At 37.5% G+C, this 14,088-nt stretch overlaps 1 protein-coding gene across 2 annotated transcripts in view; it reads right to left on the bottom strand.

The window, feature by feature from the left end:
- The window catches only part of PDE11A (phosphodiesterase 11A), a 127,362-nt gene that overhangs the window by 48,530 nt on the left and 64,744 nt on the right, over positions 1–14,088 (bottom strand). For both annotated transcript variants that reach the window (XM_027637449.1, XM_027637450.1), the window contains exon 10: positions 14,000–14,050. In XM_027637449.1, the coding sequence (XP_027493250.1) occupies positions 14,000–14,050 (51 nt within the window). The remainder of the gene's footprint in view (positions 1–13,999; positions 14,051–14,088) is intronic.

Here is a 14,088-nt window from a genome sequence, read left to right as displayed (position 1 = left end):
AAAAGAAAGAATCAAATGTTACATCTAGGCATGTTTAATGCCCAGAGCAAACCAGCTTTTAAAGGCCTCCATCTGTTACTGCAGAATGTGGATGGTGTCTCTCTGCCCTTCACAATGATGAGTTAGCACCTCTTTTCCAATGACCAACTGAAGCAGAAGCAGGACAGTAGCATTTAAAGGGAACTTTACAGTATTTACAGTAAAAAGGAGTGGGCGTGGAAGAGACAAAGTGTGCGTGCATATTTTCCTCTTGATTTTGATTCTAATAATTCTCTAACGTGATCATCACAGTAGCATTGCTGTTGCCTTCAATAGTGAAATCACCCGGAAACACAGACTCATTTACGTTGGAAAGGAGCTTTTGAGATCAGCCCGTCCTATGCCCTTGCTCAAGACAGGTCAAAACCCCAGGTTAATTTACCCTTCAACAACTTGCACCAAATTCCAGTTCTCTGAATGAGACAGAAGTGGGGCTTTGGAGTCCTCTGAAGGCAGTTGGATGTAAACATGACATAAGGAGACCTCACGCTGCCATATAAACATTCTCTGCCACTCAGATCTACCAGATGACTCCTTGCTTCTATATTCCAGTCTCTGTGAATGTTTTACATCTGAACGGCTCTTGGATAAAAGACATCCTGGAACAGGTTTTGTGTATTTTAAGCCTCTTCAGAGTAACCCAACAGATAAACAGAGGGTTGCAATTGTGAAATCAAATGCCCAAACTCTGCCCAAAGTCCCACAGTAGATGTCTGAGCCATTTGCTGGAAGAGGTCATTCCTTGCTTTAGTCAAGGTTTTACATGTGTAAACCAAGAATAATGTTAGTCTTGTATCCAGCTTCAAAATCTGCAGTCAAAGCACGTATATGTGGTGCAACTGCTCCATCTTCAACTGGCAAATTAATAGCGTAACATGTAATTAAGACATGAAATGTGGAACAAAGAAAGTTGAATTTAATCTTGTTTCAAAAAGTTGTATTTGGTTTGATCATTTACCAACATCACTACTTAGTATGAATACTGGTATTTATTTTAATTAAAAGAGAAATTTCATGGCATTAAGAAAGCTATTTATTCTCCTCCTTCTATTAGAACAAAACAATAGCCATTAAGCAGTACAGCACTATCAAATATAGTATTTAGGATTTTTTTTAATTATTATTATCATGTACCATGGGCTTAGGACAAAAATATGGTATTTACTTTCTGCTTTTGGGATAAACCTGTATGTGCCTAAGGAAAGGATTTGTCTTCTTATAATTTTCATTTTAAAAGGGCAAGGGAAGGTACATTACAGTATTACACAGAATGGTAGGCCCAGAATTATAGCTAAAAAGCAGAAAGCATACTGAATTTTTCTAACAAGTCAATCAATCCTGTCTGAACATGTCACTTTCTGAAATTGGGACCCATCAAAAAGGAAAAATACATTTCCAAGATAAAAATACTATGTTTGAAATTTTTTTTTTCACAAACTCATAGAAAAGACACAAAATATGTTTTTTTATGCTGCTAAGAATCAATCCTTGATGCTAAAGTCGTTTCCTAGTACACAGAAACAAAATATATGGTAGCCTATAAAAGGAACAAGAAATTTTGATTTTAAAAGAGCAGAGACATAAAATAAAAGCAATTAATGGTCTGAGCATCTATTATTCTTAAGGCCAAAGTCCATAACCACAGCAGCCTAGGACTGGAGTTTTACAGGGCATGCACATTCGACACAATGATCTCCCGAGGCGCGCAGGGGAGCGTTCACGTCCTTTTGGCTTTTGGTGATTGGGAAATAACCAGTGTGTCACATACTGCAGGCTAGCAACTGTCGAATTTTTATGACCATTAGTGCAGATGAGAAGTTGGTACAAAAGGGTCTATTCAGTCTCTGTTCCAGAATTTCAAACAAACACAAGTAGCAAACCTAGGGCAAGTATTTCTCTGTAATACAAAAGTGTCAAGCATGCAGGCTGCCATTTCCCACAACAGCTTCACTTGGTTTTGGTAGCAGAAAGTCAGCTTTGTTGCTCTGATGAAGATTAGAATGGGTAATGTGGACTGACCCCCCCCTCACGCCTGTAAATTTTGGAGGGTGAGAAAAGAGGGATACAATGTAGCCTTTTCCTACCCAGAAAGGGAAGGAAAGGTTCTAGTTCCTTCCTTGAAGACTTAGAAGAAAAAAAACCTAATTAAGGGTGGAAGGTACAGGGACAAGTTCTTCTCACAGAGAACATGATGTGAAGGCACAAGGAAGAACTTGCTCTTTTGGTGGCAAACGGCCCAAACCATGCCCTGCAATTCTCAGTTGGACACACGGTGCAAGAGAGCATATGAAAAAAGCAAGGGTGTTGCCAAGAACATACACTAAGAAAAACCCCAAAACGGAACCACAAAACCCCCACCACTGCCACAATGGCACATCCAATGGTATTACACTATTTTTTCAATCCCAGTATATTCCAGCAGCATTCACTGCACTCAAGCCAACCTGCAGGACCACTAGTCTTGTGCCATCCTGGGGCTGTGGCAGTGCTGCTGGAGTGCACAACAATGGCACTGGAACAGGGTTCCTGTGAGCCACTGAAATTTTCTTTCTGAGCAGCTGTGACAAATCAGGCTGGCAGTACAGTGACTGGTGGTTCAAGTTATGCAAATGTATGAGTGGGTTACTGCTCCACTGGGGAGAAAGTCTTATTTCAGATCTGCTAGAGTGACAGCTATAGCAAGAAGCCTGTCAGGTAGACAATAAATAATACTGACAATACCTTCAAACTTACAACATACATTTACAGAAAAGATACAGAGAAAATTTCAGTGATTACCCTTAATGCATATTTTGTCTTTGTGTTTTTCTCCTTAGTTTTTATCAAGTTCCGATTACAGGTTTAAAAGAAATCAAACCATTCTATTCTGAACCCATAAATTGCTCCCTAGGAGCATTCAGGACTGTCCAAAAGATCTTTCTCCCAAAACCAGAGGTTCATCTTACTACAGTTTAACAAGCCAAGGCTTAACCTGTGTGAGGCTTCTGCAGGGCAGGCTGAACACTGAGCCCAGCTCCTCTCCCAGTGGCAGAATGTACACGGCCCCCTTCATCTCACAAAGCACACCAGCAGAGAAAGCCTGAGCACCCAACTGCACAGCAGCACAGAGCTCTAGTTCGTACACAGCTCACACCCTCACCACCACGTGCTTTCTGACAAAAAAATAAAATGTACAGATCCCATTCTTTGAACAATAACAAATAACAAATTTCTTTAGCTCCTTACTACCTATATTTTTAGACATTTTCTCTAAAGAAAAGTTGCTTTCATATGTCACTACCTTAGAGTGGAAGGCTGCAACATAGCCATAAATACTTGTTTCTTGTCATGTTTTGAATATATGTATCTATTATGCTGCTTATAACTTTCCCTTACCACTCCTCACAGCAACAGGTTTCCTTCAGGGAAAGTACAAGTAACACAAGTAGATACCTGGAATCAGCTTAACAGCGGAGTTTATGAAGGCCATAAATAGAAATTGGTTTTTTCTTATTTTTGGGGTGGAGTTTTTTTGTGTGCCCATTAGCTTGTTGCAGGGACAAAACGCACACTGCCACATGGTAGCACAGAAAGCAGCGTTAGTTGAGCTATATTTAACCAAACAGAATGCTCTATGGGCAGGTAGATTCTTATAACATGTGTGTGTGTGCTACAGTATATTTCTCATACATGTGAAGTGTTTACACTTCAAATTTGAAAGACTAAAACCACAGAACTACTGACATAATTTCTCTGTTAGAAACCATATTCAGTCTGCCTTGGATTTTTCCCAGACTAAAACCAACAGAACCCCCCCTAGGCAGACAATGAAACGACATAATAAATAATCTGTAGAAGATTGCAATCACAAATATATTTTACATAATATATGCTAGATAATGTTTTCTTTGGATGGCACAGGCCCACACATCCCAAACTGATCTAGAAAACAAGTGTGCATGTAATTTTTTTCTTTCAAATAATCCCAGAGCCTAAATTAATACTGCACAGGAGCATGGTAGCTCACACACTTGTGCAGAAACAGCTCTTTCAGCACAACCTCCTTCTCATCAGCAAAAGAAAAATTAAAAAATTGCTGTATATGAGACTGGATGTAACATGGCTGAATCTGTGAGGATATTTCTCCCAAGTCTCTCAGCGACTCATGCAGGAAGAACACGCTGCCTGTACTGCTAACATATTCTACCACATGCACATCCACAAACATTATGATGGTGTGAAATTGCACTGGCATTACATTTTTTTCAGGATTTTACAGCTTAACAGAAATGCTGCTAGGCTACCAGCCTTAAAGTGGAGCAAGGATGGCACCCAGTGGCCAAAGAGATTCATCTCAGAAAAACATGTCTATTTCCCACTCTTCACTTTTGGGAATTTTAGTTATAAAAAGGTTCTAGCTCTAATATCAACTTGTTGGAAATGTGAAAAGCCTATGAAGAACACTGCCTTCTTCCTTTGGAGAACATTTATGTTTCTTTCTATAAAAATATTGTTGCAAAAAGCCTAAAGAAATATTTCCATTAGTAATTTAAATCAACACAAGTAAATATTTATGACAAACAACTGTTTGCAGCTGGAACATTGTATAGAGGAAGAAATAAACAGAGAAAGATGTTTTTTTCTTCTTGTAGCATATGTGCCAAGGGACAAAAAAATTTTCCCCTAGTTTCAAAGCCAGTACAACAACGAGGGAACTTGTTTATTTTAAAATTAAGATTTATAATATCAATGCCAACTAGAAAGTGTCTATCTAAATAGTTTGGTGAAAAACAACTTGATCTTTTTCACCAGAAAATTCCTAGTTTTAACTGTCAGTCTGCTGGGACTACAAAGAAATCCAAGCACAGGTAAATAGAAAATAATTTTAAATGTGAAATATTACGCCATTCTTATGGATTTCTTATAATTTGGATTTATTACCATTCATCAGACATCCCTCTGGCTTGCATGGCATATTAAATGTATTCTATGCCTTATCACTTTTTTGCATGGTCATTGGCTAAGTGGTGTAGCAGTGCTGAACTGTGTTTATTCCCCAGTGTTTTCCAGCTGACAAGAGATTCTTATGGAGTATGACAGTTGATTGGATTGAAGGACAGACAATAGGTCTGTTGGATAATAGATCATTTCACCTTCACTTGTGGGCAATACTATGTCCCCAACAATTGCTATTTCTAACTTGATTTTCTAAGCATTCTCAAGATCTGCCCAATTGTGGTTTTGTATATGAAAACAGATGCAAGAAACAAAATTTCCCATGTAATTAACAAAATGCAGCATTTGAGAGCAGCAAAGTAGTAGCCCACTTTTTTTAGTATGGATAACTTAATAATCGTGTTTAATTACTCCTCTGATGAAAATGTCTGTTGTTAAAGAACCACAAAATTACTGTGCTTGATTACTAAGAAACTGAAAAACAGTCACTATTAAGGGCAATAAGTCAGTAGTATTTTAAATTACTTAGAATGTTATTTTTTTAGTACTGTAAATATTAGAGTACAGCAGAAATCCTTCAATTTATCTAATTCAATTGAAATCTATTTCAGCTTTAAAGAAAAAGACTTTTTAAAACAACTAGTACAAAGACTATGTTCTGCCCATGCACATATTTTAGTTTTCTGTTATTTTCATTGATTGGAGTTTATTACTTGCTAAGGTCTTTAACCTGAAGATTCAAGCTCTGGTTGAATCTCTACTATGAAGGAGTTGATCTTAGAAGCAGTCATTTATTATTTAATATTTCTAGTTACTGTATGTCTTCATTTTGCATTCAGAATACTAATGCTGTTTTTTCACTTTTTTTTAATAATAACCCTTAAGATCCTTCTTTTTGACCTACAGTGTAAATGTACTCAAGGATTATTATGTATACCATTAACACTTAAGAACAAATACATTTTGCCTTTACATATTCAAAAAATTCCACATGAAGTTACTTATTGACTTCTGCATTATGCCCTTGTCCTGATGTAATCCACAGACCAGAATCTATTCCTTGCTGAAAGAAGCCTATCCCTTTCAAAAATTCACTTAATGACCTGTGCTAAACTCTTAAGTTAACAGAAAAAATTGTCTGGGCATCGGTATATGATTAAATTGTGGGCTTTATCTAGCTTTCAGGCACAGGCTTCTTTTTTTTGCCTTACATCTCTAATCATAGATAGTGTTTCCTCAAGAGAAAAATTTATTTTAAAACAGGATTTACTTATCTCCTACACTAGAAAATAAACCGGTTTTGTGCAGGCTTATCATAAAAATGCAACACAGTTGTGTCACACAAATCTTTTGCAGTCAGAAAGCAGAATTGCTGAAATTTTTCACAGATGTCTTAGTATTTCTGTACCCTCTTTGCAAACGGGAAGGCAAAACATGAAGAAGTGTCCTGCCCTGCTCGGATGATATGACAAGGGCAAGGAAGGTGCCCAGTCAGACCATAAATATTCAGAGGTGGGTGGATGTCTCCTCATGACCGCTGTGACCTCCCTTTAACTCCTCCATAGCCAACAAGCAGGGATGGCTGGCCCCTTCCAGCAGGCAGCTCAGTGCCTGAGCCTCACCAGTTTAAAGTACTATTTGTAAGCCTTCCCTCCACAATATCCTGGAAAACACATATTTCATTTGCTTTGCAGGGAAGGGAACATTTTACTCTGGGAGCTCCAAGTTTTCACCTGAAATAATAAATATGGTAATTTTAGAAATACAAGAGGAATAATTTCTGTGACCTTTTGCAGCAATTTAATCTCATCTTGATTTCAATAAAACGGAATGTTTAAATTTTTGAAACCCAATTCAGAATTCCCACTAGTTTTTTCTATTAACTATCCCTACAATTAGGGCAGTAGTATGTAGTATGTCATACTGTAGTATGACACTAGCCCAGCAGGACAGCTTCAAAAGTAATTCCTGAACAGGTGCCCCTTGTGTCTGACATCCCACTTTCTTTATTTCATGGAAGAAATTAAAGCAAAAAACCTTAGGGAATATTATTTGAACTGAGAAAACATACTCCCTTGGTGCACTCTTCTCTGCTTTGGCCAGCTGCACTTTGGAGATTTCCTGACCCAGAGAACATTGGTCTCCATTTGCCTTTTCCTTCTGTTAATTAAGCACTTCAACTCATTAACATCTACAGTGATAGGTCATATAGTTTAGCTAAATGTTTGCTGAAGAGAGATCTTTAATCAGATTAAAATCTGCACCCTGATAATTTCATTTTATGTCTCTAAAGGTAAACATTGCATGAGAAAAGACTGTGAGCAATCTTTCCCTACTCTTAAATGCCATTTCCTTGTTCACTGAAATTGAAAAAAATTAAACTACAGAGCACTAGTCTGAAGTCAACAGATGACAGCCTCACATTTCAGAAACTAGCATAAACCCTCAGTATTTTATTTTTAATCATTATTTATTATCTGTAATAATTTTCAGTGTATGCAATGTGTTCCTGACTTATTACCATGACAACTGAAGACATAGGCACATGTCAAAGTGTAAAAAATGATGTAATACAATAAAGACCTCAATGTCATGAATTATGAAACTCTTAACATGGTGCTTTAGGTCTTGTCTTATATGTGGGCAGTGGACGTGGAAAAGCAAAGAAATAAACTGTGTTTTACATCTTGTGATCCTGAGCCTTCTCAAAAGGGAAAAAGGGAACATATTAACACTTAAACCCTGTTTACTCTCAATGTTTTTTTCATATTTTTTTTCCTTTTTTTTTTTTTTAATTGTTTCTATTCTCAGTGGAACTTGAGCAGCTGGAATAGCACTGGGGAAAAGCTCAGTGCCAGCCCACACCCTTCTGTGACAGCCAAAGAGGAGTCTGTATGATTAGCCTTGGAGGACAATCTGGAAATTACTGAAGCGTGTGAAGAGCTTCACACTCACACAGAACTGCAGGTCTCTACAGAACTGTGCGTGTTTCACCTCACACGTGGCTGGGACCGTGGCTTGCAATACTGACTTGGCAGTGTGACTACACGCCTTTGGTTTTTGGTAAACCCAGGTTACCAAACAGATTGAAACAGCACTGTCACCAATGCATAAAAATCTCATATTCTATGACAATATTTCATAAATGGTCTGAAACACAAAGGCCAGATTGCCTTTCTGAAATTTAATTACTAAGGAAGACTATAAAGTAATTATTATAAACCACTACAAATGATTTGATTACAAGGATATAAAAGTAACTAAAATAGTTCTAAATTGAAAGATGGCGTCACAGCAGAGAATAACATAGCCACGGAATGCTTTCTCAATCCTTTCAGAGACTGGAGATAAAATTAGTATAAAAAAAATTCAATTTTTTCATTGTGCTGCGCACTCTTAGGAATTTAAGGGTGCATAAGACATGAATAACAAGTTCATTTTCAATCACATGTAACTCACTTCAAGTATCAAATTCACTTAGATCCATCATTTTTCATTAATTCAACTGTTTACATTGTCATATACTGTAGCAGTCAAAGTTGTTTCTTTTTTTGGATCAACTCATTCCACTGTTTTTCAGTTAACAGTGTTTTCAAGAGAGACACAAAAGCCTCCCTATGCCAAAGTAGGACTTAAATAGTCACACCTCAGGCTACAAAACTGAAATGCAGGAATTGTTATTCATGCTACATTTTGAATTGAAGATTCTGTAAAGCAGGTGATACATTATTTTTCATTGTGTATCTCTCCTGTGTGCTGTTTGACCTAAAAAAGGGAATCTCTCAAAGGGCTATAAATAATGCATCACAGTCATTAAATATTGATCTGGCTTACACCAGTCACAGCTGCGCAATTAGGTTTGCTTCTTAAAAATAGCTTCTTGTACATTACCCATAATAGCACAGTGTTTACATATTCCCTTTGGAAACTACATTAGTTAAATTTAAAGGTGATATGTGTTTGTGGGACTGCTTGCTAAGTCACAGGACTTGTTCGTTACTGTCTCAGAAGTCAGTAACTCTTGCTATAAATGTTCTGCCCTGGACATAATTCTGCATTCTTTACTCATGTATCTTGGCTTTCTACATTCACACAACTATATTTAGGCTTGGAAAGCCTGAATTTCAGGAAGAAGAAACCTGGCACTACAGGTCAATGTCATAGGATAGCATCAATCTTAGATTAATCAGACTTCCCTAGTCTTACATCTTTCTATTCCAATCATACAACTGCTTATAGCTAAGCATTAAGTGTAGTACACAACAGAAATAACAGAACGGTCTTTTAAGGCTAAAATAGAAGGGAGAACTGAGTTGCCAGAGTTTTTAAAATCATACCTATTTCTAACTTCTTGAAAAATAAGAATTTTTTCAATTCTTATTTTGAATAAGAATACTATTGATACAGGTATGATTCATTGGTATATTACTTTAGCTTATCCTGCCAAAATTCAGTTTGAATTTAGCATAGTTACGTAGATTCAAATGAGGAGAAGCATTGTAACAAATCAGGATGAAGACTTCACACATTCTCAGATATACAAGAAAAGTTTGCACTCAGGGTGGATTTTTTTGTTTTACTTGCCCATGGAAAGTAAAGTTTTTTTTTTTCCTGTATCTGGAGGACTAGTATCAGAAATCTTCCTATCACAGTAATGCAGCACTTATCATAAAACCTAAAAAATATTATGCAGTTTGTATGAACTTAACAGAACATTGGATTTAAATAATTTTTTTGAAGTCATAATAATCCAAATCCAAAAGTAAAAAATGAAAGTTGAAAAATCTTTAGAAGCAAAGAAATGTAAAATAATCTGGCAACAGATAGTCTATGTATAATACTTGCTACCGATTTTATGTTTTCATTGCTCTTGTTTTAATCCCACAAAACATTCACAAAAGTCTAACCCTCTTTCTTAGAACCTGGAAGTAAAGTGCATATTCTAAATACAAGACTAACCATAGATACCAGAAAAGTAATTCTGATTAATCATTAATTCAGATTCAGCTGCCTTTTATTGAAACTCTATCAATTTAGCTTCCATGTTTTCCCCCACTTTAAAAACCTACACATTCACAGGAAAAACAACTCATTTTCTACTGCATGACAACTCAAGTTTCCACTTAGACTGCATTTTAAACTAGCATTAAAAGAGGACTAGATCTTAAAATTTTACCTTTTTTTTTTTTTTTCAGAAATGTTGTTCTGTCAGAAAACACATTGCAAAAGACTGGCTACCAAGAGTAAACAGAGGCAAGGTGGCAGAGGAAACATTACTATGCAGTTTTACAAATGCCAAACAAAGCCAAAACCAGCAGCATCCTGCTGAAATCAGTGGCAAACCTCCCATTGCCTCCCCTGGGGCCAGATTATCACCTACAGAGACTCAAGGATTTGCTCAGGCTCTGAATCCAGGTCTTTGCAGTCTTGCATCTATCTGGAGAGCTAAGCCCCCTCTTATCACTAAAACAAGCTCACACTGGGTTAAGGCCTTGAATTTTCCATTCCCACTCACCCTGGGCGTGCGAAGCAGACTGAGTGGCCCCACCCAGGTCAGCAGAGCAGCACTTGCTCTCACTGTGTCTGAGCTCATACTGGTCCTGCTCGCAATGCCCTCCAGAGAAGTGTGTGCCTGCAATCCCAAGCGCTAATGAACCCCAAATAATGAAAAGGATTGGTGACACGGATTTTTACAGCAATGGTTCGCAAAACTGGATTCTCTTTTGAGAAAAAAACTCCATCCATTCATTAATAGAACAATTTCTAGTCATATAAACATTTTTAAACTTGGCTTTCAGATTTTTATTATGAAAGCTATATTTTAGAAACAGCAGAAATGGAATCCCTTCAAAAATGTGCAAAATCATTTCAATGTTCCGTGTGAATCTACGTTGCTGCTTTGTTTTTAGACAATTGTGGAAATCAGATATGGAATTGGCCAATTGCATGACATGGCTCATTTTCATACATTCATGTTTCATTGTTCCATACTGTGAACTTCCCTATGTATTTTCCAGCTCCGCAACCAATAGTGCTTTGCACTTTTTCCCAGCCAAGCATCTGGAGAAAGGTATTTTTTTGGTAAAGGTTTCTTATTGTTTTCTTTTTATTTTTTTTTTAATTTTTTTTTATTAATTCTTAGATGGAATTAGAAGAAACATAAATAAATGTTATTTAGTTTACAGAACCTGGTCACAGTGATTATGTTTAATTCTTAAAAAGATAGGTATATTTGTGAATTTGTATATTTGTGAATCCATCCACTAACAAGAGATTATTGAAAGAATTTCAAGTAAAAAAATCAACTTTAACTAGTCTTGCTGGGCTTTCTATAATGCAATAAAATAACTTACTGGTAATAATCCTCCTGGCCAGAGGAAAAATAAACTTAAAGCACATTTGCAATTTTTCAGTTTTTATCAGAATATTCTTAAGATCTTAGGGAAATAAAATATTAATGGAAAAGCATTTTATTAAGACCATAAAAAATAAGATTACAAAGAGGAAAATAAACAACTTGTACTACAGGAATATGTAATTACTTCCAAGCTGCTGGGGTCCAGTTACAGTACGTGTGGGGCAAGATGCTGAAAAGTTGTCAACTCAAATGTATTGTCACTCCAAAGTCATTAATTACTGTTGGGTCTCATGTCAGTCAGGAGCCAATAGTGAACTACTGGCATCACTCTCATTTAGATGTTTCTATCATGTGTGTGTTACTGCTCTGCCTGAACTAGAACATCAGGTAAATCGTAACAGACATTTCCTCTGACATCTGCCAATAAATCACCAAGGAGAGAGGGGACAGTTTTAGCCCCAAACACCCCCAGAGGGAGGGATGGTTTATTAGCCAGTCAGGTCTAGAAGATGACCCTAATATAACAAAGGGCTTATACAAAATATAACAATGTAACAAACAGAGAAAAGAGCAATGATTTTAGGGTAGGATGCTTCGGGAGATCTCAGCAGGGAGACTGGCTGCCAGAGCTCTGCAAGCAGGGAGATGGGAGTAATTTCATCCCACAGATGGATAGCCCTCTCTGGGGATGAGCTTGTCACAGGCCCACAAGATGTGCTGGTCATCTCTGGGTTTTTGTTCTTTTTATTTGTTTAGATCCAGTGGTGTGAAGCATTAACAAAGACTACCTGGGTCTCATTTTGTCAGGAGCTGAAACTGAGACAACGATATAGGAAAGGGAAAATTTTTCTGAAAAAATAGCTTAACTTAGTTTAAGGATAGCTTGGTTATATTCCTTCTTTTCTCATCCATGTTCTTTATTAAAAATTGTATCTTTTGGAGTTATTAATGAATAAATGCTTTTCGCTTTCTTTTACCTTATCATTACCATTAAATGGATAGTTGCATGCCTTCTAGGTAAACAGATAATGAAAAGACATTTCTCAGTTGGAGACTGGCATATCTATTAATGAAGTCACCTGGGAAAACAAGTAGAATAGCTTTTCATCACACTAGCATCTAAGTCCAAAGAGTAATATAGCAGGCTGTTATTTCAACTACATAGACCATGAAGGAGAACGTCTTTCAATGGCTGACAGCAATCAAGAAGGATGGCCTTCTGGTGTGTACAAAGATACTGGTGGAATCCTGACAGTCATAGAAACTATATTACAGGTGCTTATTCTAAGGTAAATGAAAATACAAAACAAAATAAAAAAACTGAATGGTCCTCTATCCCTTTCTTTCCTCTCTCTCTCAACAGTGTTCAGTGTTCTTTTTGTCAAACACAGAATACAACTTATTATGCACACAAAAGTATTTTCCTCTGGCTGCAGTGTTGGGTTCCAGTAATAATTCAGTAGTCTAATCTTCAGCTTACAAAAGCATGGGTAACTGCACCAGTAACTACAGTAACTACAATAGAGGGAGAATATTACACCCTTATCACCAGGTGTCAATACAGTCTTAAGGCACAGCCATCATTTGGGTAATAATTTACAAACTAATTAACTAGCAAGAGCTGCCCTTCCTCAGCCCAGGTAACTCATCGGTATCAGCTCTGTGAAGTCACCCATGTCTTTCCCCTTCCACCACAATCATCCCCGTGGTGCAGAGAGCAGGTTCCAGCCTGACAGCCAAGTGTGAAAATAATGACCCAACCGCTATTTTTCAGTCAGACAGGTGCCAGGGTGCTAGAGCAGGGAGTGCCAGCAGTGCGGGGTCACAATAGCCCAGATCTCCTGCCCAGACCTCGCTACAGTCTCTGATGCACTTTATGTACAGGAAACCAATACTGATACACTCCACAAGAACCTCCCAAACAGTTTTGAGGAGCTCTCTACAACCTTGCCTCCTCATAGCCAAGGGAAGTGTCAACCCCACGTGTTTCCTCATGCAGAAAAAGACAAACTAAATCTATCACAAAAGTAGCTCTGCAGTGCTGCCAGCGATGGAAGAGCAAGGTCACTGCTCCCCCTACTTTCTATCCCATGGGAAGGCAGGATTCAGAGAGAACATGTAATTATTGGTCCCTAGCAATGCTACATTGAGAACACATCACTTTAACATTCTGCCCAGGGCACTTACAGAAGTTAAGGGATTCCTCACCTTCCCACCCAGCCTTGTGAGCCTACACACAATCTTGACAGTCAATGATCTGCTTTTTCAGTAAACACAGAACAGCTTCCACACTATAAGTACATAAAGTCTCAAGTCCCTCTTATTTTCTCTAGTCTCTTCCTTATCTCCTACATGGTCTGACTTCCCTATGGTGGTCCATGCTGAGGAGGCCACCAAACTACATTGACATGCAGTTCCAGCAGCAGTTCAAACAGTTCAATGGAACTTTGGTGGGCCACTGTGCACCCACCACTGCAGGTCTTCATCCTTTGTAAGATTTTTTTTTTCCACCTTCCCTGTTTAGCAGCCTAACATGTGATACATCCTTTATAAATCATTGTTAATTAAGATTTTCTGCTTTTGATGTAAAAATTTTCTCTCAGATAATCCACATCCATTTTAATTTATTTTTATATTTTCAGAAATACCTAAAAACTCAAATCTTACCTTAAATTTATCAACTTCTGCCTTCGAACATGTTGCATGGTAAGACAACACCTGCCCCAGAAGAAAAGATAAAAAGCAGTTTTGTACAC

The sequence above is a fragment of the Corapipo altera genome, unplaced genomic scaffold, assembly GCF_003945725.1.
Source record: "Corapipo altera isolate COAL_440 unplaced genomic scaffold, ASM394572v1 45, whole genome shotgun sequence".
Classification (NCBI taxonomy): Eukaryota; Metazoa; Chordata; class Aves; order Passeriformes; family Pipridae; genus Corapipo; species Corapipo altera.
The sequence above is the reverse complement of the archived record's forward strand: the minus strand, read 5'-3'. Positions and strand labels throughout refer to the sequence as shown.